This window comes from Mustela nigripes, chromosome 16 (assembly GCF_022355385.1).
Source record: "Mustela nigripes isolate SB6536 chromosome 16, MUSNIG.SB6536, whole genome shotgun sequence".
NCBI lineage: Eukaryota > Metazoa > Chordata > Mammalia > Carnivora > Mustelidae > Mustela > Mustela nigripes.
In genome coordinates this window covers 12,985,225-13,011,528 of record NC_081572.1, presented here as the reverse complement: position 1 = coordinate 13,011,528, position 26,304 = coordinate 12,985,225, and the positions used below count along the sequence as shown (strand labels likewise).

Here is a 26,304-nt window from a genome sequence, read left to right as displayed (position 1 = left end):
CAAATAAATAAATAAAATCTTCAAAAAAATAATGAAAAAATTTAAAAAATCCACAAAACTTGAGTGGTCCATGGCTTATTTATGCATAGCTAAACAGTCCTGTTGTAAAATCTCTTCTTTTTTTTTTTTTTTAAAAGATTTTATCATTTATTTGAGAACGAGAGAAAGAGAGGGAAGAGAGAAAGAGAGGGAAAAGCAGACTCCCCACTGAGCAGGGAGCCCGATGCAGGGTTCGATTTCAGGACACCAACATCATGATCAGACACTTAATCAACTGAGCCACCCAGGCACCCCCAAAATATCTTTAATTTCATACTTAAAAGATGGATTTCTGTTCATTTTTAGTCACTAATGATGAAAAGTTGGGGAAAGGAATGTATTAATTCCAAGTTACAAATGAATAAAACTAAGTGTAATAATTTAGCTTTTCTCCTAAGAATTTTAGGCGTAACTTTAATTACTTTATAATACATTGAAAGCATATTGCTGTGATATTTACCATTTTGTTTATATTTATCATTAGAAAAATGTGAGAATACATACACTTTGGTTAGAATTTAATAGATTAAAGCACATATAAAATAGGACAACTTATTAAAAAAAAACTAGGGGAAAAACAAATTAGAAACTACTGGGGGAGTAAGTAGATATAACAATAGCCTTGAGCCAGATTTGTTGTAGACTCCTTTTATAAATAATGTCAAACATTTGTCAATATGAATATTATCTTTCAAAAATGATTATTCCTTTTGTAGAGTTGTATTACGCTCTGAATTCCATGAGATAAGCATTTTTCACCCCTTCTGTGACATAAATTGTTATTTTCTCAGAGCAATTAGGTGAATAATTCTGAGGCCATGTTGTCAGGATTATCTAGGGCTAATTTTTAACTTGTAGCCAGGCCTATTGTTTGCTTATTTCTTACTATACAGCGGAGTGTAAGAGGTTAACTAGGGAGAAAAAAATCACGTGATGTATAGCTAATTTGGAATGCTGGTTATCTGTGTTATTTGGACAGTTTAATCAGGGCTTTAATTCAAGAGCTGATAGTTGAAGTGTGTGGGTATTTGTGCTTTAATCTTTTAAATTTCATTAGAAATTAATTTAATCTCATAATACAAGTAAACTTGGGGGACATACATGTTTTTTTTTTTTTTTTCCTCCAAAGCTTTCAGCTTTTCACTAAGTATTTCAGCTTTTCAGCTGTGGACTTGTTGTATATGGCCTTTATCTATTTATTTTTTTAAGATTATATTTATTTGAGAGAAAGAGTGAAGGAGAGCACGAGAGTGGGGTGAGGGGCAGAGGGAGAAGCTGATCCCCCGCTGAGCAGGTTGCCCAATGCAGATTTGCAGGGCTTGATCCTAGGACTCTGGGGTTATGACTTGTGCCGAAGGCCCAAACTGACTGAGCCGCCCAGGTGTCCCTACATGTATGATTCTTAGGCACTGTAGTAACAGAGGAATGGATTCTTTGTAGTTTGAGTTAATCAGCCACGCCCCCTGTGTCCCATTCAGTATTTGTGAAAAACTAATATATTTCCAAATATTTATTAAATTTTCAAGGAATAATTATGGTATATAGTATACCAGTGTAGATGGCAACTGTTAGGGGCACCTGGGTGGCTCAGTGGGTTAAGCCTCTGCCTTCGGCTCAGGTCATGATCCTAGGGTCCTGGGATCAAGCCCCGCCATCGGGCTCTGCTCAACGGTGTGGGGAGCCTGCCCCCTGCCCCCGCCCCACCTTCTCTCTCTGCCTGCCTCTCTGCCTACTTGTGATTTCTGTCTGTCAAATAAATAAATAAATAATCTTTAGAAGGCAACCATTACATAATCTTTTTGTTGTATTTTCTTTTTTTGGGGGGGGATTTTATTTATTTATTTGACAGAGAGATAGCACAAGCAAGCAGAGTGGCAGGCAGAGGGAGAGGGAGAAGCAGGCTCTCTGCTGAGCAGGGAGCTGGATGTGGGACTCGATCCCAGGACCCTGGGATCATGACTCGAGCTGAAGGCAGTTGCTTAACCGACTGAGCCACCCAGGCACCCCTTTTTGTTGTATTTTTAAATAGAATTTATCTGTTAACCTAAAGTGAATGTAGTGACCTTCCTCCTCGCCAGCTCACCAAGTCAACGAATAGTATCTGCTGTTTACTGACAGCTTTCTCTTGCCAGGTGCTTGGTTAAGTGCTCTGCACACTTAGCCTTATTCAGTCATCCCAACAACCCTGCAATGTGTGAATTTTATTTGCATTTTAAATGGGCTGCCTGATTCAAAGAGTTTAAATTACTACCCAAGGTCATTTACCTATTAAGTGGTTCACTCAAACAGATGTCACACCGACTTCAAAACCCAAACTCTTCTCTCTGGCTTACCCTGCCTTTCCCAGGAACTGAAGAAAATGCTTGTATAAATCTACAGCGTATGGGGAGGGCCGGGAGGAGTCATACATTTCTCCAAATCAGTGTGTTGGGAAGAGGTTTTCCTGTGAACTGGATTTCTTCATTAGCAAATTCCATTTACTGAGTGAGATAAAATTGTATTTCAGATGTATGTATATGTGTATGTATACATATGCACTCTCTATAACTTAAGGATGCTCAGTGATTTTTCACTGTTTTGTCGGTGATCTTAGAAGCAAGGTTAGCATAAAAACAAAACCAAACTTTGTTCATGTGGTAACTAAAATTAAGGTTATCTTCTTTGAAATACTTGTAATTATATTACAATGTAGAAACATACTTGGGTTCTCTAGTTCAAATTGTTGTCATAATAATATGTGAAAATTTTAGGGATGGGCCTCAGAATTAGTGCACCCTATGAATAGCCACAGTGGTGAAGTCTTCTCAGTCTGAATATAGTTGAAGTTCTCAAGTGCCTCATAATACCATACATAGTATTTAATAAAGTATTGTGGAGTTCAAGGGCTGTGAGCCTACATGAAGAGAGAAAAGAAAAAAAATTATTTTTTTAAAGATTTTTAAAATTTATCTGACAGAGAAAGAGAGGGAGAGAGGGAACACAAGCAAGGGGAGTGGGAGAGGGAGGAAGAGGCTTCCTGCTGGGCAGGGAGCCCGATGTGGGGCTTGCTGGATCCCAGGACCCTGGGATCCCCACCTGAGCCGAAGGCAGACCCAGGAGCCCTAAGAAAAGGAAAATTTTCAACTTTAAGAATTTTTGAAGGAAGGGCACCTGGGTGGCTCAGTGGGTTAAAGCCTCTTCCTTTAGCTCAGGTCATGATCCCAGGGTCCTGGGATCGAGCCCCACATCGGGCTCTCTGCTCAACGGTGGGGGGAGCCTGCTTTCCTCACTCTCTGTCTCTGCCTGCCTCTCTGCCTACTTGTGATCTCTGTCTGTCAAATAGATAAATAAAATCTTTAAAAAAAATTTTTTTTTGAAGGAAAAAATACATTTCTCTGAAAATTTAAAAGTGAGAAAGTATAATAATAATACTGTTGGTGTCTTGTTTTACACATGTGGAAATTGAGCTACAGAGAGAGATTAAGTTATTGAATTGCCTGAAGTTACACAGCTGAATGACAGAGCCATGACCAAAGCCCCAGAGCGAAGTTCTGGAATCCATGTTCTTGACCACTTCCCCATACCAGTGGGTCATTCAAAGGATAAGTGAGATTTAAAATAGAGATTTCAGGTTACTTTCAGAACTTGTTTAACTTGATTAACTTACTGTGTTTATTGTTCTGAAATGGTGTCCATTAGCTCTAAGCCTGTGTCTTCGAGATCCCTGACATCTTGTAGACCAAGACTGTCACTGAGCTACTAGCTTCTCTTGAACTGTGGGGTTGTTGGAAGGTTCTGCTTAATTAACTCTGTGTAACTTCAGCTCTTGTTCAAGAGCAGCTGAGGTCAGTGAGGCCGGTATAGGAGCAGGGTATGGGATTTTAAAAGGAGCTTAAACATAGAACAAGTTCTATGCTGGAAATGAAAATCTGTTATAAAAAATTGGTATTAAAAACTTAGAGTAAAAGTTGCTGTGTCTTAAATTTCAACCCAAATATGAAATGCCATTTTATGAAATTGATACTTTATCAATTAGACCAAAGAAACTTCTGAATGTAGCATGTAGAATCATGTTGATAAATGTTCCCACAGTTGAATACTGTGGCTTTATTTAAATCAAAAGGGCAGAAAAGTTTATGGATTTTAGCTTCTTAGTGCTATATTAAAGATAATCCAGGGTACCTAGGTGGCTCAGTTGGTTAAGTGTCTGCCTTTGACTTAGGTCTTGATTTCAAGGTCCTGGAATTGAGCCCTGCTTCTCCCTCTCCTTCTGCAGCTCCCCCTGCTTGTGCTCTCTTTCACACACTCTATCTCTTTCAAATAAATAAATAAATAATAGAAAGGTAGTTCTTCCTTAGCTTATCTTTCTTAGCTGTGAGAAAAAAGCCTGATTCCTTCAGAAGAGTTCTTTTTTCCCCCTAAGGTCACATACATTTATGTATGTATGTATGTATGTGTATGTATGTATGTATGTATGTTTTGGCGTGGGGGGGGAGAGCAGGGAGGAGCAGAGTGGGAGGGAGCGGGGCAAGCAGTCTCTGCAGTGAGCCTGGAGCTTGTCGTGGGGCTCCATCTCATGATCCCAAGATCATGACCCGGAGATCTTGACCTGAGCTGAAACCAAGACTCAGCCACCCTGGCACCCCCAGAAGGGTTCTTAATAAAAATAAAGGTTACTAGTGTGCATTTCTTAGCAACACATACTTCCTGTAGCTGAATGACTATTTTGTTATCCTTTATATCTTATTGTCAGAAATGCTATTTAACATTTTGTAATACTTGTTGTTGACATATAGACCTGAAATTTCTTTTGGATCCATTTCTTAAACTCATCTTTAAAAAAGCATAAAAGACATATGTAAGAGAAACATAGTTCAAAATTAAACCGTGCGAAGTTTTATGAATGTATGAATAACCCATTTCCCACTCATATACTAACTTTTATAATATAAACCTTTTCATTTATGCTTCTTGAAGCTATCTTGATTACTTCTTGTCCACCTGGACACAAGGATACCAACTTGGGAAGAAACCATTTCATGTATCTTTTATAGTGTAATAAAACATTATTTGAACCTCATGTTAAAGATAGGTATGCATATTTATAATAGCCATTTAAAATTTTTAAAAATTTGTGTTGTCTTTTGTAATATGTATTTAATTTTTTTGATATTTAAAGATCAGTTTCCAAACCTGTAGGAAGACAGCTATCCAACTGTAACAAGTTTTTGAATTTTTTTCCCTTTACTATTTATTAATTTGATTAGGAAATGAATAATCAACATTAAAATTCACATCTAACTTCCTGCATTTTTCATAATCACCTTAACTCTCTTAGTTAATGTTCTGTGTTCTGCTTGTGACAAGGCATCTGTTTAAGTAAGAGAAAATACAGGAATAGCTAGTTATTTCTTAAGTATCTTCCTTGAGGATTATCTACTTTGTGGTTCAGATTTATGTCATGAGTTGGCTTTTCTTAGTCATCTAGCACCAGGTTCCTTTGGCCCCATAATTCAGATTAGTCTGATTTATATATGTCTATATTTGTGTGTGTCTATAACGTATATGTAAGTATGTATTAAGTACAAATCATCTGTAAAATGAGTTAGCATCAGTTTTGAAATCCTTACTTATGTAGATAACAAAACTGTCATTTTTAGATTAGTGTGGATAATTGAGCATTGACCACATTACTTGCATTGGTCAGGCAAAATTAATTGAGAGCATAATTTGTATTTTCCACAATATTTGACTTGACTGTAGTTTCAGAATCGAATTTCTGGAGTCTTGTGATCTGGTAGAAAGATTATACCTGAATCATCGTCAGGTGAATGTTGATCTGAGGATTTGGGGTGGGAAGAGGGAATTTGAAACTATCTTTAGTTGCTTATGTTCGTTTCTGTGATTTTATCCACTGAAATTGTATACTGATCTTCTAATAAATCTTTTCTGTAGGAAATTTTGGGAACGGTTTATTGCCCTGTGTCATGAAAATAATAGCCTACACGGAATCACTTTTGAACAGATCAAAGCTCAGCTAGAGGCTTTAGAACTCAAGAAGACGTATGTGTTGAATCCACTGGCACCTGAATTTATCCCCCGGGCTCTACGACTGCAGCATTCAGGAAATACCAACAAACTGCAGCAGTCACCCCCCAAGGTAAAGCCTGCTCTCGGAGTCGAAGAGGGTAGAGGGAGAGAACAGCACAGAATGGCCCAAGGTTCACTGGGCTGCAAGTTTCTTCAAGTATTGGAAATGAAGGTTACATTGGGTGGCAAGCAGTCTCTTCAAGGAGCTTGTTTAGTTCGGATATGCACGTGACAATACAGTGTGGTGTGTAGCCATGCTCAAGGTCATAATCATCCTCAAAAAAGTTTCCAAGTATCTGATTGCTTTTGTGTCCTTTGTATGATACCTCCCTGTCCTCTCTGCTGATAGGCGTTTATTTAGCATGATGTGAATACAACAAAGCAGTTTAAAAGACTGTTAACACTCATTAAAAAGAGCCCTCAGAGCGTATTATTACAAGAAATAATATTATATAATAGTGTTTGTCGAAAACAGTTCCTAACCTGTGTTGATCAATTCATTTCAAGTAATATTTGACCCAGTGAGAAAATTCGGTTGACTTCTTGAGGATTAATTGACTTGACCTATATTTGTTGTGTGGGAAGTAGTCCAGTCAGGAGTGGAGGTGAGTCAGTCAGGGCCATGTCTGCTTTTGAACCAGTTATTTTGGGCAGGGACAGCTGCTGTGTTTGCTACAGTGCCTGAAAAAAATAGGCTTGCACCTACCATCTAGAAAAGAAAGTTATGAGAATAACGTGTTTAGTATCTGCTCTGGTTTTTTTGGTGTGTTTATAGTCATCAGTATGGTATGAAATTTATTGACAGGAATGAAGTAAAAGAATATGTCAGTTTGGGGCTTCATTTTAAAAATGTAAAACCTGATATGTGAACGCTAATTAATGGTTTAATATCTTGAAAATCTTTGAGCTGAATAGGTATTAAGCTGAGAAGAGAACTACTTCTGTGTTAATATACCATTGTATATTATTAAATAAAAATGGTCTGAATGTGCAGTCATGTTTTACTGATTTGGGATTTCTAGGGGATTAAACATCTTGTATAAACAAGTCGTCTAGATTTCTAAACCTTTAAAATATTAATTAATAATCAACTTATTTATCAGATAGTTAAGTTGCTTCTCTGTGCCAGCTGCTGGGGTAGGTGTTAGAGAAGCATAAGGGAGCACATGAGGCCCCCTGAGTCCTTTGTGGCAGATGTTGGAGGATGATGGTCAGAGGAGGCAGGTGGATTCAAGGCAGTTTCCACCACAGAGTTCTTATTTAGCAGTCCACTGAATAGAGGGGGATAGTGCTAGACTGAGCAGACATTTCAGAAACTAGGATATAAAAGCTCCGTCAGGGCAGAGATTTTTGCCTGTATTACTTACTGCACTGGCCTCTGTGCCTAGAACAACACTGGCTCATCACAGGTGCTTCAAAGAATTTTTTGAGATGAATGAATGAAGCTTAAGAAAGAGCTTATACAAAAGGTCAGAGGTGTGAGAGAGCGGGCTCTGCAGGGACCAGCGAGGAGTTTAGGGTGTATGGGGAGTGGGGAATCCAGGTCGAAATTTTTATATTTTACTGTTTTTTTAAATTAAAATATTGTAAAATCATTATATTCTTTGCACATCCTTAACTACAATAGAGTAAAATCTTCTTACGGACTTGGGAGTGGAAGCATCAGTTTACGTACAATAGGTCAGCCAGATTCAAGCCAGGGTCCAAACGTGGACTGATTGCAAGCAAGATCCTGCAGTTTGCTCTGTATTTTTCTTGTAAAAGTGAAGTAAATAGAATATGTTCAATCCACTTGCTTTTCTAAAAACCATAAACTCCCTGAAGGCAGAAATCCAGTTCTGTATACTTTTTATAGCCCCTTAGGCCTTGCCCCACACTTTGTATGTAGTGGCTGCTCAGTAAATATTTGATAAGTGAGTAATGGTTACGGTGCATCCAGGAAAGTGTAGTGTGGCCTTTCTCTCTTTCTCTTTCTTTGTGGCTTTTCTCTTTTAATAAGAGGATTGTGTAATTAAAGGCCAAAGCAGCCATCGCCCAGATTTGATTTTTTTTTTTTTAACTTTTTAGAAAATACTCTTCACTGATGCCACAGATACCATCTGTTGTTTCTGTCACTAACACAGCGGTTCATCAAATTATTTATACACCTGGCTATTTAAAAATATTGATTATTTATAGCATGTCTGAGAATACTCAGTAATTTTAAATAACTGAGGTGTAGTAAGCAAGAGGTTGTTTTTGTCACTTTATCTCCTTCTCTCCCCAGGATTTTATTTTACTTCCATTAAATTGTTTTGAGGTTTGCATTTGTACTAGAGTCTTGTTTTATTTCACTTTCTGTTGTAGGAAGTTTCAAATAATCGTAAGTAGAATAGTATAATGAATTCCCTCTCCTTTTTAAAAATTTTATTTATTTGAGAGAGAGTGAGTGCACATGAGCATGACCATTAATGGGGGGAGGAGCAGAGGGACAAGCAGACTCCCCGCTAAGCACGGAGCCTAACTCGGGGCTCAGGCCCAGGACCCTGGGATTATGACCTGAGCCAAAGCCCAAGAGTCAGATGCTCAACCTACTGAGCCCCCCAAGTGGCCCTCTGTCATCTAGGTTTACTAATTACCAACTTAAACTTATCTCATCCCCCCACCAGATCTACACACTGGAAAATTTTGAAACAGATTCCAGATATTTTATTTCATGTGCTAGAGTCTTTTGATGAATGGAGATATACTTCATTATTAGAAAAGGATGCTATTTATGAAAACGTGATACTAAACCATACAATTTCCCCTTAAGTTTTCCTTAATGTATAGCTTTATATTAAAAATTAGTATTGTTGATGTTAGACTATGATTTAAGTCCCAGTCGGATTTCCTGGAGATAGAGTCGTCAGAAGCCTGGCCGATAGTTGAAAGTTCTCCAGGACGTGCTTGCTCTGGGTTGTGTTTGGCGACGAAACATGGCCCGAGCTGTTTAGCAGTCACATAACTTTATGCTAAGAGGTCCGTTCTGTGATGGTGTTAGCAAAGGTCCAGAATGTTTGGGCTCCAGGAGCCACTTGTCCGAGCTGGCCCTTTCTTGCCTTCCTCTCTGCAGGCATCATTTATTGCCAGGAGACTGCAGAATTAGCACAGAGAAAAGCAATTTGCCTGTTTTCATTCCACTTACTCTGAGGGCATTTGCTGGGAGCAGCATTTGGAAGCTTTGCTAAAATGGAACAGATTCATTTGCACACACTCTGAAAACCAGTCGGAGCAGAGATAACACTCAGAAATGGATTCTTTGAAAAGACCATAGCATTATTTTATAGATTTTAGTTGGGAGTTGTTTTCATAATCCGTCCCTAGCTGCTCACTGTCCAGACATCAGAAAACATGTCAGTCTGTGTACGTCAGTAGCCTCAGTGCCCATCCAGGGGTAGACGTGTGTTGGGCCTCATTAACATTTGTTGAATGCGTAAGTGGAAAACGATGTGTAAAAAAAAGAAACATTTGACTTAACAATGATGGAGTAAAAAGTCCATATGAACTATGTTGACACGAGCTGTATTTGCTTATAAAAACCCTGACATTCTACTAAAGGTACACAGACTTTATTATTGGAATTATCACTGTGGAATGACTTTCATACATAGTTCGTGCTAACCCTCCTGCTACGTTATTATTTGTTTATAAGCTACCAAACACCATGTGATTTTTCTATGGACCAAGTATACTTACTGCCCTACAGCTTCATGCTGAGTCAAAGAGTCTGAGGAAAGTTTCTCCTGAACTGAACCGTACAGAGTGCTGAATTATACTTGTAGAGGTGCATATCTTTTTACATGATAGGCCTCAGTTGCTTCTTAAGTTAGCTTATCCCCCAACCCTGAGTTCCGATGCATGTTGTCTGGCCTGCTTCCAGCTTCACAGTGTAGGATTAACCTAGACTGTGGTTGTTCTTTGTGTTGGTTTCCTCTTGTGGCTGCAACAAATCAGCACAAACTTAGTGACTTAAAACAACACAAATGTATTATCTCACATTTCTTTGGGCCACATGTCCATGCTGCCTTGGTTGGTTTCTTGATGTTGGGTCTCGAAAGGCCAGGATCAAGCAAGGTGTGGGCTGACTGGCCCCTTATCTGGAGGCTCTGGGAAGATTCTGCTTCAGAGTTGACGAAGAATCCAGTTTCTTGTGGTTACAGGACCAACATCCTTATCTCCTTGCCTGCTGGAGCATTCTTAGCTTCTGGAGCCTTCTCTCCCATTCTTGGATTTGGCTCTTGTGTTGTCTCAGAGTCACCAATGATGTATTAAATCCTCTCTCCCTTGGAATCTCTGACTTCGTCTTTTTGCCACATCTGTCTGATTCCAGCTGGGGAAACTTTTCTGCTTTTAAGGCTCATGTGATTAGAGTGGGTCCACCCAGGTAATCTAGGATAACCTCCTTATTTCAAATACACCACTTAATTATATCTGCCGCATAACATGGCACAGTCATGGATTCCAGGGATCAGGGTGTAGATGTCTTGGGGTGCTGCTCGTACCACACTGACTGCATCACTGTTTTCTCTGCATGCTGCACAATCACCCCTGCTTGATGGTTCATTAGAGGCTAAGAAATCTAAATGGTGTGCTACCCTTTTGGAACAGTCTTACCTCCTTTCTTCTGTCCCTGTATGTGCCCCAACTGCTCTTGATGTCACTTCTGATTGCTTCTGCTTCTGATCTTCCCACTTACCCCTGCCGTCTCTGCTGCCTGCCACGCTCACCTTTTCGTGGTTTCTTCTTTCTTCTGCCCTGCTTTTCTTACTGCTCCTTTATTCCTCAGAAGTTTGTTTTTTCTAGCTAGTGCCGATCACTGGGAACATTCTCCGGATTAATGGACCGACTGTGATTCTTAATGGACTGGCTGTGATTCTTTTTTGAGTGTTTCTTTCTGACTCTCTAAGAGTTGGAGCTTCCTTGCCCTTGTCCCATCATAACGAGCTTACCTGACCACATGCCTTTAATGTTTAGTGCTGACCTGAATAATTAACACTGCCGACAGATAGGGAGATAAATGAAGTGTCACTGTACTTTTGCTTTGGTCAGGAAGAAATTTCTTTTCCTGTTGTAGATGTTATCCACCCCCCAGATGTTAGGTACACATAACAGATTTGTATCTGTCTAAGGGTAAGTTGTATAGCATGCTACTTGTGTTGTATCATGGCTTTGTGTGTTACATGGAGCCAATAGAACGACAAATTTTTTTAAATCCAGAAATTCAGAACCATTGTCTCTTCAAATACTGTTTCTGCCCTAAAGTCATCCCATTTAATGGTACATGAGTCTAGCATTGCTTATTTAATAAATCTTCGGATGGTGGACATTTAGGTTGTTAACATTTAACACACATATAAATAATGCTGTGGTGAACATCTGTGCCCAAATCCAGTATTACTTCATTTGGATAAATTCCTGAAAGTGCAATTATTGGGTTAAAACATGTGTACATTTTTGATGCTTCTGGTAATGTTGGCAAATTGCTTTCTAGAACATTTGTACGCTCTCTTAAGCAAATTGTGTCAGTGCCTTTTCCTGTTCCTTCAGTAAATTTTACACTTGAAGTTGCCATGAATCATGCTTGAAATATCTTTTTTTTTTTCCCCAAAGATTTTATTTATTTATTTGACCGAGAGAGATCACAAGTAGGCAGAGAGGCAGGCTGGGCGGGATGCAGGCTCCCTGCTGAGCAGAGAGCCCGGATTCGGGGCTTGATCCCAGGACCCTGGAATCATGACCCGAGACAAAGGCAGAGGCTTTTACCCACTGAGCCACCCAGGCACCCCCATGCTCGAAATATCTTAAGTCCCAAACCCATGTTTATGTTCACATGGTTGTTTTAAAGGTTTTCATCCTCAGGAATTGAAGACTGATTTTTTTCCCTTGAAAAGCAACTTTTCTTTTTTTAAAGAGATTATTTATTTATTTATTTGACCAAGAGAGACACAGCGGGAGAGGGAACACAGGCAGGGGGAGTGGGAGAGGGAGAAGCAGGATTCCTGCCCAGCAGGGAGCCCAATGCAGTGCTTGATCCCAGGACACTGGGAATGTGACCTGAGCTAAAGGCAGACACCCAACTACAGAGCCACCTAGGTGCCACCTAGGCGCCGTGAATTGCAACTTTTCATTTCATCATTTAATTAATAGAAAATTTGTAGAGAAGCTGTAAAGGAGTAGAATTTAGTTTCAGTCACATTGATTGCTTATTTCTTTTTATTTAAAAAATAAACATTATTTATTTATTCATTATTATTCACTTAAGCAAAGAATTTTAGATACCCTTAATTTGAAAGCTGAGAAAATTAGAGGCCTAGCACCATGACTTAATATTTATTTATTCACTTTTAAAAATTTTATTTATTTGAGAGAGTATAAGTGGGAAGGGGGGCAGAGGGAGGCGGAGAAGCAGACTCCCCACCGAGGAAGCCTTCATGGAGGTCGATCCCAGGATCCTGAGATCATGACCTGAGCCAAAGGCAGACACTTAACTGACTAAACCACGCCAGGCACCCCCGTGACTTAATAGTTAAACAGAAAGTTGGCTCAAAGCAGTCTAGTGGTTATTAATTACAGACTTGCAATCTTTGAGTTTTAATTGTTGCTGTATTTATTTAATTTGCATAGGATTAAGAAAGTGGTTACTGTTCTCTTAATATTAAATGTGTTTAAATTATTATAATTATTATAATTCTGTTTTTTTTTTTTTTCTGTAAAGGGGAAGAGCCTCCATCATACCCAGAATGATCATTTCCAGAACGATGGAATTGGTAAGTGGAAAATTAGCCCTGTGATAACTTGCTTTTATTGTATAAGAGATTTACCTCCAAACTTCATCACTAGAAAGAATAGGATTTAGATTGGGATGTATGCACGTGTGTGTGCGTGCGTGCACACACACACTTTGGAACTCACTGAACTATTTTATTCACCACAATAAATTCAACACAATGTAAATTCTTTGTTATGCTGTTACTGAAAACATGTGATTTGTACCTAGAAGTTTGAGGAAAAACATTTAAGCCTATGCAACAAACGTTTCTGGAACATATTTATATTCTCCAAATGTTGGGTCATTGAAATTTCAAGATGAAGTTTATTTAAACAATTTAAAATATTACGGAAGTATGCTTTTAAAATAATAATTGCTTAGCCTTCATTTTGTTTGTGGCTATATTATAGCTGTAAGCCAAAACTTTGTTGTGAAGGGTTGCATATATTTTCCTAGTCTTAGAAGAATGTTTCCCTGAGCGTGTATGGTTTTCTCGAAAGATATACCTCTAGCTTCTTGGAAGACATTTACAATTACACTAGTTTACAAAAGGAATACTTTGTATATCCCAAGCTCATTTTAGGGAGCCTTATAAAATGGTAATTTTTTTAATATACTTTATTCTTCCACATTGGTATATTTCCTCGATTATCAGATACCTTATGGCCAACCTGGGAAATGTATTTTGCTGTTGGTGATTTAAATTATTCTTGTCTAGAGAAATGTGAACAACTACTGAGTGCATTCTCTCTCTGTTTATATTTCAGTTCAGCCCAATCCTTCTGTACTTATTGGCAATCCTATTAGAGCATATACTCCTCCACCCCCTCTTGGACCTCACCCAAATTTGGGGAAATCTCCAAGCCCTGTTCAAAGAATAGATCCTCACACTGGGACAAGTATTCTTTACGTACCTGCTGTCTATGGAGGGAATGTAGTTATGTCGGTGCCTTTACCTGTAAGTGGACATTTGAGATACTTTTTATTGAATAAAATAGAATAGGCTTCACTAAATTAGTGACTATCCCAGATCGTGTTCTACCTTTTTAAAAAAATTTTTTCAATACCTGTAGGCTTTTAAAGCAGCTCATTCTTTAACCATCGGAGTTTGAAATGACCAAAGAAATATGAATTGTTGCTTACAGTTGGTTACTTGCCAGTGGCTATGAAGAAATCTGTTAATTGACTGTTTTGATTGAAAAGCCTTTGTATTCTTTAAAAATATTTTTACTAGGAAAATTGACCTGAAAGTTAACAGAGCTAGTAAATTGGTCTCTTGTTTTATAAAGTGATGCTTTATTTTATCTTTTACTTTTTTATTCTTACATAATTCACTAATCCTTCCTAAGAAATAATAGTTTTTCGGAGGAGGCAAAGAAGCTTGGGTTAGTCTAGCTCTCTGGATCTGAATTTATCTGAGAAATTTCCCTCCTTATGAAATCTTACTGGTACTTAAAAACATTATTAAATCCTTTCTAAGAAAATAGGTATTTAGAGGGCTTGAATCTTATGAATGGATAATGGAAACCCATTTTTATTCCTTTAAGATTCTTTAATATTTTTGTAATTTTGCTAGTTTGCTAATATAACATTTCTAAATTCAGGAATCTTAGCCTAGAAAACGTATCTTTCATTTAAGGTAAGTGTTGTAATTTCAGGCAGAGGTGATTATTGCCAAAGATTTTTGGCACTCCCTCCCCACCAAAATGGAAAAATGCCATGATGTAAACCTTTCTCAGCCATATTGATCACAGTAGTTTACAGTTATAGCAGCCAGTGAATTGTCAGTAAGAAATACGTAATTCATGCCCACTCCGCATAGACCTTCAATTTTAGCTGACTTATTTCTTCCCAGACAGCCTGGCAACATTTTATCATTTGCTTTAAATAGTAAGTCCCTTAGGATTTATATTTCATTTTACTAGGTCAGGAGGCTTTTATTATAAAAGATTTTTTTTAAGAGTCTGCATGTAACAGTTACATTACTGTAAGATGGGGCAGTAGCTTAGATGTCATTGTTTCTCCTTTTGCATTAGTGTGCAGAGATTATATGTTTAGATACACCTAAAGAAATGTTCTATTTCTGTGGTTTAAGGGAAGAGGAATTAATCAAAAGCATTAATTTAACTAACAGACTGTTGGAATTTTGCCTACAACAAATGAACATGAAATGATTGGGTTATTCCTGTAAAGTGGAATATGTATATTATGCATTATGTGTATTCTGTATTTTGTGTCAAGACACCTTAGACTAAATTCTAAATTCTTTCTGAAGTTTTCCCTGTTCTTTCATTTAGTTTATTAAACTATGTAACTATGTGGTTATAAAAGGTGATTTTCTTGGTAATCTATGGCCTGTATACATTCATATTGAGGAGAAATGATTCAGGATAATAAAATGATTTAATGTGTCAAAGAATAATTATCAATTTTAAGTCTTTAGTTTCTTCCAAACGCGAAAGATGATCCATTTTCCCTACACCCTAAAGAATCAGGGAGCCAATTTTTTTTTTTTTAAGAAGCCAGTTTTTGGCCAGTTAAGATGTGGTAGTAATTCTGCCAATTGCTACAATTAGCATTGACTTTGTAGTTCTTCATTTTGATAAAATTGACATCTGTGTGTGTGTGTGTGTGTGTGTTTGCTTTTCCCTAATCAACAGCCCTGTGGCAGCTTGCCTTTCAGAATGTACTTAATGCAGTTATTTTATTTCTTGTAATAACCTAGGTACCATGGACAGGGTACCAGGGCAGATTTGCAGTCGATCCTCGGATCCTTACGCACCAGGCAGCGATGGCCTACAATATGAACCTCTTACAGACACACGGACGGGGGTCTCCCATACCATATGGCCTTGGGCACCACCCACCTGTCAGCATAGGGCAGCCGCAAAACCAGCATCCGGAGAAGGAGCAACATGAGCCAAGTCGAAATGGTGAGCTGCTCGGCTGTTCTCAGGTTCCCAAATTGATCATATGCCTGCTTGTATCAATATACAAAGTTCTTTTAACAGTATAATTATTTTTTTTAAATTATTTATTTATTATTTATTTAGAGAAAGCATGGGGAGGGACAGAGAGAGGGGGAGAGAATCTCAAGCAGACTTCCTGCTGAGCATGGAGCCCAACACAGGGCTCGTTCTCACGACCCTGAGACGGTGACCTGGGCCGAAACCAAGAGTCAGTTGCTCAGCTGGACTGAGCCACCCAGGTGCCCAATATTTCGAGTGTTTTTAATGATAATTATTTACAATTGAGACAGAAACTCCTCTCCTGTTAATAAGATTTTTATTGACTCCTTTACTTTTGTGCTGTACTAGAAACGAATGCTACTCTTTTTTTTTTTTTTTTTAAAGATTTCATTTATTTATTTGACGGAGAGAGATTATAAGTAGGCAGAGAGGCAGGCGGAGAAAGAAAGCAGGAAGCAGGCTCTCCATGGAGCAGAGAGCCCAATGCGGGGCTCGATCCCAGGACCCCAGGATCATGACCTGAGCCAAAGGCAGAGGCTTAACCCCCTGAGCCACCCAGGCGCCCCACGAATGCTATCTTGATTTAAAGTAGTCCTTATGTAAAGCGCAGTCCCATGTCTATTTGAATTATAAATAAGGGAAAATGACCCAGTCTGTTTTTTAAAGTCAGGTTTATTGAGGTATAATTTATATACAGCAAAATCCAGTTTTAAAATGTACAGTTGATGTGTTTTGACAAGTACAGAGAGTTGTTCACCACCACCAACATCAAGGTACAGGATATTTACATAACAGAATGTTCCCTCATATCCCTTTGTCGTCTGCCTCCTTCTCCAAGCCCCAGCCCTGGGCAGCCACTAATTGTAGTTTTGTCTTTAGTATGTCATGTAAATGGAATCATAGAGCATACAGTTTTGTGTGTCTAGCTTCATTCACTTAATGCTTTTGAGATTCATTCATGTTGCCTGTGTCAGTAGTTTGTTCCTTTCACTGTTGGTTACTATTCTGTTATATGATGCACCACAGTGCTTTTATCTACCCATCAGCTGATGGGCAATTAGTTATTTCTAATTTTTGGCTCTTATGGATAAAGCTGCTATGAATACATGTATGAACATATGGTTTTCATTTCTCTTGGGTGTATACCCAGGAATAATATTGCTAAGCATATTATAAACACATGGGTGACTTTATAAGACACTGCCATGCTGTTTTCCAAGTGGCTAATCCATTTTTTATCTCAGCTAGTAATGTATGAGATTTCCAGCCGTTCCACATTCTCATCAGCACTTGGTGGTGTCAGTCTTTTTAATTTTACCCTTGCTAGTCGGTATCTGATAGTATCTGATCATAGTATTAGTTTGCATGTTCCTAATGACGAATATTGTTGAATATCTTTTCATTGGACTTATTTGCCCTCTGTATATCTCTCATGAAGTGTCTCATGAAGTAGATCTCTCATTCGTATTTTTGCCCACCTTTTTTATTAGTTTGTTTTATGAAGTTGTAAGAGTTCTTTATACCTTCTGGACACAAATCTTTAATTAGGTACATGTTTTGAAAATACTTTCTCTGAGGATATGGCTTGCCTTTTCATTAACAGTATCTTTCACAGATTATAAGATTCTACTTTTGATAAAATTCAGTTGATCATTTATTTTCTTCTTTGAGCCATATGTTTGGTGTGGTGTCTAAATTTCTTTGATCTATGTTTTGTTTTATTTATTTATTTATTTTTCCCCCTAAAAGCTTCATAGTTTTAGCTATCACTTAGGTCCTATTTATTTATTTATTTATTTATTTATTTGGCAAACAGAGATCACAAGCAGGCAGAGAGGCAGGCAGAGAGAGAGGAAGGGAAGCAGGCTCCTTACAGAACAGAGAGCCTGACTCGGGGCTCGATCCCAGGACCCTGGGATCATGACCCAAGCTGAAGGCAGAGGCTTTAACCCACCGAGCCACCCATGTGCCCCACTTAGGTCCATTTTGAATTAAGTTTTATATGGTGTGAGGTAAGAATTGAGGCTTTTGTTTTTGTTTTTGTTTCTGTGTGTGTGTGTGTATATGTATATATAGCACCATTTGTTGAAAACACTGTCCTTCCTCCGCTAAATGCAGTGGCTTTGTTGAAAACCATTTGACCACATATATTAAGTCTCTATTCTGTTCTGTTGCTGCATGTGTTTATGTGTATGCCAGATGTGCTGTCTTGATTCCTGTAGCTTTATGAAAGCCTTGACAGTAGGTACTATGAGTTTTCGAGCCCTGTCCCTTTCCAAAAAAAACTCTATTCCAGCTGCTTTGCATTTCCACATACATTTTAGAATCAGCTTCTCAGTTTCAAAAACACCCTCCTGGGATTTTGATTGGGACTGTGTTGATTTGTAGATCAGTTTAGGGAGGATTGATATCTTAACAGTATTGAGCCTTTTTTTTTTTTTTTAAAGTTTTCGGTATAAGACTCTTGCACATACTTTGTTAGAGTGAAAGCTTAAATTAATATAGGTATTTAGGGTTACAATTTTCCTCCTTAGTAGTGTATCCCACAAATTCTGATCTATTTTCATCAGTTGCATACACTTTCTAATTTCACTTGAAATTAGGTCGATGGAATATTTAGAAAGGGGAGTTTTAGTTTCCAATTACTAGGGATCGTCTAAGAATTTTTATGTTACTGATTTCTACATTAATTCCATTGTGATAAGAAAACATATTTTGTATGACTCAAACTCTTATTTAGTGAGATTTGTTTTATGGCCCATGATTTGGTGTATCTTTGCAAATATTCCATGTTTACTTGAGAAGAATGGAGTGCTCTGTAAATGTTACTTAGGTCAAGTTGATTGATAGAATTGTGTAGATCTACTATATTCTTGCTGATTTTCTGTCTGCTTTTAAAAAAATACGTGTGAGAGGAGAATATTGAAATCTCCAAGGACAGTTGGCATTTGTCTCTTTTTTCTTTAAGTCTTGCTTGATTAATTTTGAAGTTCTCCTATTAGGAGCATCAACATTTAGGATTATATGCTCTTGATTAATTAACTCTTGTGATTTTGGAATGACTTCCTTTATCCCTGGTAATAGTCTTTGCTCTGTGATCTACTTTGCTTAATATCTAATGTAATCACTTTAGCTTTCTTTTGGCTAGTGATGTCATGGTATATCTTTTTTGACCTTTTTTCTCTTTTCTTTCTTTTTTTTACCCATTACTTTTAATCTCTTTGTGTCTTTATATTTAAAGTGCATTTTGGGGGCACCTGGGTGGCTTAGTTGATTAAACTTCTGACTCTTGCTTTTGGCTCAGGTCATGATCTCAGGGTCACGGGATTGAGCCCGGCTTCAGGCTCTACACTCAGTTGAGAGCCTGTTTGAGATTAGGATTTTTTCCCTCTCCTTGTCTTTCTCTCATGCATGCTCAGTCTCTCTCAAATACATAAAATCATTAAAGTGCATTTATTTTATTTATTTATTTTTTAAAGATTTACTTATTTGAGAGAGAGAGAGAGAGGTGGGGTGGGGCGAGGAGAGAGAGAGAGAGAGAATCCTAGGCAGACTCCCATCCGAGCGTGGAGCCCTATGTGAGGCTCGGTCCCACGATCCTGAGATGCTGAGATAATGACCTGAGCCAAAACCAGGAGTTGAGTGCTAAGCCCACAGAGCCGCCCAGGTGTCTCTACAGTGTGTTTATTTTAGAGGGCATATGGTTTGGCTGTTAGTCCAATGTAACGATCTCTGTTTTAATTGGGGTGTTTAGACCATTTGTACTGTATGTGATTACATAGTTAGCCTTAATTTCATCATCTTGCTATTTTTAATTTGTCCAATCTGTTTTTTATTTCTCCTTGACTTTTTTCCTGCCTTCTTTGGATTAGTTGAATATTTTTTTTATTCCACTTTATCTCCTTTTTTGGATTATTAGCTATAACCCTTTATTATTTTAGTATTTGGTTTACAGTTTATAGTATACATCTTTAACTTCTCACAGTGTAATTTATGTTCTTTCTGATGTATATTTTACCACTTCATGTACAGTAAAAGAACCCTATAATATTTTAGTTTTTCCTCTCCTGGCTTCTATGATATTATTGTCATGCATTTTACTTTTACATACGTTATAAGCCCAACATTGTTATTATTTTTATTTAAAGGGCCAAGTATCTTTTTAAAGAGTTTTAAAGAACAGTAATTTTTTATATCTATCCATGTAGGTAGCATTTCTGGTAATCTGTTTTTTTCTGTATATTCATGTTTTCATTTGATAGAATTTTCCTTATGCCTGAAGGGCTTTTCTTTTCTTTTTTTAAGATTTTATTTATTTATTTGACAGAGAAAGCGAGAGCACAAGCAGGCAGAGCAGCAGTGGGAGAGGGAGAAGCAGGCTCTGCACTGAGCAGGGAGCCTGATGCGGGGCTTGATCCCGGGACTCTGGGATCATGACCTGAGCCGAAGGCAGACACTTAACGACTGAGCCACCCAGGCGCCCCATGAAGGACTTTTCTTAACATTCCTTTTTCTTTATGCCTCTTGAGTTTGGGGTTTTGTAGAACTTCTTAGATCTGTGGATTTGTAGTTTTCATCAAGTTTGGAAAATTTTGACCTTTATTTCTTAAGATATTTTGTGTCTCATCTCCTCCTGGCTTCCTCAGGAATTCCAACTACTCAAATATTAGACTGATAAAAGTTTCCCCACGGTTCGTGGATGCACTTTCCTTTTTTTTCTCTTTTTCTTTTTTCGTTTTGTGTGGTTTCTGTTGCATATGCCTCAAGATCACTAAATTTTTATTCTACAGTGTCTAATCTGCTAGTTCCATCCAGTGTATATCTCAGACATTGTAGTTTTCATTTCTTGAAGTTTAGTAGTAAGCATATTCTGGCATGATAATTCATTTTATAAATTTCTAGTGGCTTTTCTAAAAGAGTGATGTATATATGTATGTATGTATGTATATATTTATAAGTAGACTTCATGCCCAGTGTGGAGCCCCATGCAGGGCTTGAACTCATGACCCTGAGATCAAGACCTGAACTGATAACAAGAGTTGGATAGTTAACCAACTGAGCCACCCAGGTGCCCCATAAAAGTGTTTTTGTTTTTTTTTTAAGATTTTATTTATTTATTTGACAGAGGGAGACACAGTGAGAGAGGGAACATAAGCAGGGGGAGTGGAAGAGGGAGAAGCAGGCTTCCCACTGAGCAGGGAGCCTGACGCAGGCTCGATCCCAGGACCCTGGGGTCATGAGCTGAAGGCAGATGCCCAATGACTAAGGCACCCAGGCGCTCTTGCCCATAAAAGTGTTTTTAACCAAGAACTCAAATCAGGGAGTTTTTTTCAAGGAATTTAAAATATTCAGCAGTTAATTCTTAAGATTAAAATCCTTTTACATGTGTGGGGTGCCTGGATGGCTGTCGGTTAAGCATCCGACTTGATTACGGCTCAGGTCAAGATCTCAGGGTCCTGGGATTGAACCTTGTATCAGGCTCCGTGCTCAGCTCAGAGTCTACATTAGTTCCTCTCCCTGTGCTCCTCCCCTTGCTCACTCGCTCTCTCTGTCTCTCTCAAATAAATAAATAAAATATTAAAAAAAGAAAAACAAGATCCTTTCACGTGTATGAAATTTATTTAATTCTATTATAATTGTGATTCTTAAAAAAATCTTCAGAGAAAGACCATTATCATATGATCTCCCTGATATGAGGAATTTGAGAGGCAAAGTGGCGGTTTTGGGGGGTAGGGAAGGAAAAAAAAAACAAGATGGGATCGGGAGGGAGACAAACCATGAGACTCTTAATCTCACAAAATAAACTGAGGGTTGCCACGGGGAGGTGGGTAGGGAGAGGGTGGTTGGGTTATGGACATTGTGGAGGGTATGTGCTCTGGTGAGTGCTGTGAAGTGTGTAAACCTGGTGATTCATAGACCTGTACCCCTGGGGCAAATACTACATTATATGTTAATTTAAAAAAATAGAAAAAAAATCTTAATTTGCTTCCTTTACTATTTATCATCCACTTGTATTTAATTTGCTCTCTATTACTTTTAAGCAATATAACTACATCCCTTTCAGAATATCTGTTCATTTAGATTCCTCTGTTCAATTGGGTTGGCATATTATTTGGATTTTGCTTAATTGCATTTGTGAATGACCAAAGCATTGAGCCTTTATAAACAGGCAAGAAGCCAATGCCTTTTGTGCATCCAGTTTAAGAAAACAGGCTCCGAATTCCTGGAGAATGGACAGTTATCTTTGAAGTTATTTCATGTTTTAAGGTTATTCCTTTATTTACGCTTTTGTTTTGACAATGAGGTTTGCTTTAATTATAAATTTTCTTTCTTGCAGGGAAACTGCAACTCTGAAACTTTAGAGAAAGCAAATCTCAAGCAGTAGTATAAATCGAAGTAATGGGTGAACAATGTTCAAAATATTCTGCTTCTGTCTAATAATTGTTAGTCACTGGAAATGTAACATCCATTGGAAACAATTTATAAGAATTTTAAAATATTTTCTTAGGTAAAAGTGATACAAATAATCCTGGAGCTGAAATTAATAAGATTCGAACACCAGAGAAAAAGCCTACAGAATCAAAACAGGTATGCTGCTTACATTTGGTGAATGCATTGTCCTAATGGATTTAGTCTGATTGATCACCTTGGAATCTTAATGTTTTAAAGAAAATTTTCTATCTTTTTATGTGTGTCTTTTATGTTTATTGTTTCATGAGGATCTGGTGGGTTGTGTCATGCCTCTCTCCCTTGACCTTTTCTTTGTGGCTACTTTATCTGATTTATTTGTATACCTTCCTCAAATTGTGTTATTCAGTGATAGACTTGAATTTAGAGTCTTTCCGTGACAAAGTACTAAGTGAAGACACAGCTTGCAGATGTGTCATTGAAAATAATCTCAGCATGCAAAGAGTTGTTACAGTGAAGAAGGAAGACTTCACTTCCTTAAGTAGCTTTAGCTTATCTTGTCCTCTCAGTACACCTGCTGTGTAACTCCTTAACTTTTTTAAATGAAGTATAGTTGACACACAATGTCACATTCATTTCAGGTGTACAACATAGTGATTCACTGAGTCTGTATGTTCTGCTTACTCTTCATAGTGCAATTACATCTGTCACTGTACAACGCTATTATAATACCACTGATTATATTCCCTATGCTGTATCTTTTATACCCATGACTTATTCATGTCATCACTAATCCTAAACTCTTTACCCACCCATTCTTCTACTCTCCTTGCTTCTGTGCTTGTGAATGAATTAGGGACAATCAAACCATTGGTTGAATTAGTGCCACTGGAAATCTCTAAGATCTTATTTATTTATTTGAGAGAGAGAAAAAGAGAGAGAGAGCGCGCACAAGTGGAGTGAGGGGAAGAGAAAGGCAGACTCCCAGCTGAACAGGGAGCCTGATGTGGGGCGCAGTCCTGGGTCTGTGGAATCATGACCCGAGCTGAAGCAGATGCTTAACCGACTGAGCCATCCAGGTTCCCCTCGGGTGACCAACTCTTAGGAACCCACTTAAGCTGTAGTCTTACTTGTCTTTTCTGCGGTATTTGTTACTATTTCCTGCTTCTTTCTTCTTGACCATCTTGTTTCTTTTGGTTTCCTTGACATGCATTTCTACTTTTCACAACTCTAACATGACCTGTCTCTTTTCTAAGTTCCTGCCCGCCCCCTTCCCATCTGTCCCTAGTCCTTATGTTGGGGTTTCCCAGGGTTCTGTCACTGTCCTACACGTCTCTGCACTCTATGATTCCTCACTATAAGCTAGGTCAGTTCCATGGTTTTAAATCTCTGCTGCATGATAATGACTTCCAAATCTGTATTTCCAACTTCAGCTGGCTTTAAGCTACGGTTCTCTATGTTCAGTGACTTATGTCCCATCAGCAGCTCTGACTCACAGTTTCTACAACTGAGAAGACTTAGTGCCTGCCGGAGGAGTACAGATGAGGCAGCCAGTGGCACTTCCTGCAGAGTCCGAGTGGAGCTGCCGTCCAGCGGAGGTTCTGTGTGTGTGGAAGGGACGCAGGGAGAGACCAGGCGGCAGGGAGGATGCTGGGGCAGCCCTTGTGGTCGGAGGTAGTGTAGGACGCAGTCTCCCACAGGAGCCTTGGGTGCCATGAGAGCAACCGAAGCCCAGGTAGCCAAGTGTCTCTTGTGTCCTTCTTTTAAAATTTCTCGTGATCTTTCCCTGTTCAGGAACTAGGCAACCTGGTAGATGTGTTTGATTTTCTTTTCATACTGATGCTTTGTCCTAGGGCCTTGGGGCAAGCCACTTCCTAGCTCTCCTTGACTCAGTGTCTCAGTATTGAGAGGGAAGTGATGGAAGATAATGTAATTCTGGTAGTAATCTAATTCTCAGGCTCCTTCAGCCAGTACAGCCCTCTATGCTGCTTAGCCCACTGTAGTAGCATAGAGCAGCACAGTGTGTTCATTTATTATTATTATTTTTTTAAGATTTTGTTCATTAGAGAGAGAGGCAGAGAGCACACAGGGGGAAGAGCCAAGGAAGAGGGACAAGCAGACTCTGTGCTGAGCACAGAGCCCAATGTGGGGCTGGGTCCCATGCCCCTGAGATTACGACCTAAGCCAAAACCAAGAGTCAGATGCCCAACTGGCTGAGCGACTCGGCGCCCCGAGTATCATAGTCTTTGTATTTTCTTTTTACAGATTTATTTATTTATTTTGGGGGGGGGTCAGAAGGAGAGGGACAAGCAGGCTCCCAGCTGAGTGGGGAGCCCAAGTAGGGGCTGGCTCCCGGAAACCTGAGATCGTGACCTGAACTGAAATCAGGAGTTGGCAGCTTAACCGACTGAGCCACTCAGGCGCCCCACCGAGTAGCACAGTCTTGATTTAAGCTTCTGTGACCGGCCTAGCTTCTGGTCCATGTCAGAGTCAGAAGTGAAGGAGGCAGCTTATCCACAAACAACCTTGACATCTAATCACGATCTCCCCAACGTGATCTGAGTAAGCTTTCTAACAGTATCTTATAGAAAGATGCATATCCCAGCTAAATGCAGCATCAGTCATCAAAAAGATGAAGATTTATGGGGGACAGCGTTTGTTTGTAAAGAGCCTTAAGTAGGTTCTGAAACTTTTTTTTTCCTTATTTTGCAGATAAAGTGTAATGAATTAATATATGAAGCTCAAATCTCAGGTCATTGTAGATTAATGACAACTCATTATTGAAGACCTCCATGTTTATAATGTCACTGTGGGTAACGGGCTCTGAGACATTCAGAGAGCAGGCACTGCAGCGGCTCAGGAAGACTGGGATGGAATTGTCATTCTTCTCATTTCATTTTCTAGACAGTTTCTATACACCCAGTCATCTTAAGGACCTTATTGGCCAAATTCAGTGGCAGTCCATGGGAGCTAGTGATGAGAGATGAAAAGGCCCTGGAGGCATGATGGGCTCATCTCCGCCATTGGTGTGATCGCTTGGTTGCCAGGGGCACCTCAGGGGCGATTCAGGAACAAGCTGCTTGTTCTGGGTTCTTGACAGCGGTCAATTCCGTGTTCAGCTTGAGAGCCTTTGGGGAGGCAAGTCCTCTGCAGTCCCCAGTGACGATTTTCCACCCTGAAACCTAGAAGGAGATTGATATACCAGAGCAGCTCATTGAGTGTTTGGACAGAGATGGGAAAGAAAAATTGCTTCTTCCCACCTTATATTTCAGTTTCCACAGTGTCACCACTTACGATCAAACTTAGGTTTTAGAAGGATGACAGCACTCCCTGGCTTACAAATCTTTGGTAGCTTACCACAGTTTACATATAGGATTAAAAATGTTTATTCTCAGCACTGAATCATTCAGGGTCTTATGTAATTGGGCTCTAGCAGTTTTATCTGATGTCAGGAAGGGGAAAACTCACATCTTAACAAGTGAAGTTGTAGCTCTGTGTGTACACAAAGCTTCTCGTGCTCCTTAAATCTGCCATATTTTTCTCCTTCCCCCTCTCCTTGGTTAAGCTGTTGCCTTTACCTAGAGTGTCCTTCCCTCATGGGTAAATTCCAGCTCTCTGTGCAAGACTCAATTCAAACGCCATAGCCTTTGTGACACCACCTCTCATTGTCTCAGGCACTAGGATCTCCGATCACATCCTTTCGTGAACACCTCTACTTTTGTGTTTACTTGTGGGTATCTTCTACCAGACTCCAAGCCTGGGCTTTGCAAACTTTTCCTGCAAAAGGCCAGATAGTACATCTTCAGGCTTTGTGGCCGTATGGTTTTTGTGGCGGTCTCAGCTCTGCCACTGTGGAGAGAAAGCGGCCATAGACTGTACGTCAGCAAATGGGGGTGGCTGTGTTCCAGCAAAACTTTCACTGCAGAAATCTGGTGGGCTGGAAATGGCCTGGGGGGCCATCATTTGCCAGCCTTTGCTATAAGCTCTTGAGGGTACAAACTAAGTCCTCTTACTGCCTTCTTAATCTCC

At 39.0% G+C, this 26,304-nt stretch overlaps 1 protein-coding gene across 5 annotated transcripts in view; it reads left to right on the top strand.

Moving 5' to 3' along the window:
- Positions 1–26,304, top strand: part of HELZ (helicase with zinc finger) — a 181,622-nt gene that overhangs the window by 127,593 nt on the left and 27,725 nt on the right. For all 5 annotated transcript variants that reach the window (XM_059380533.1, XM_059380534.1, XM_059380536.1 and 2 more), the window contains 5 exons: positions 5,974–6,178; positions 12,845–12,896; positions 13,666–13,856; positions 15,624–15,831; positions 22,376–22,455. In XM_059380533.1, coding sequence (XP_059236516.1) covers positions 5,974–6,178; positions 12,845–12,896; positions 13,666–13,856; positions 15,624–15,831; positions 22,376–22,455 — 736 coding nt within the window. The remainder of the gene's footprint in view (positions 1–5,973; positions 6,179–12,844; positions 12,897–13,665; positions 13,857–15,623; positions 15,832–22,375; positions 22,456–26,304) is intronic.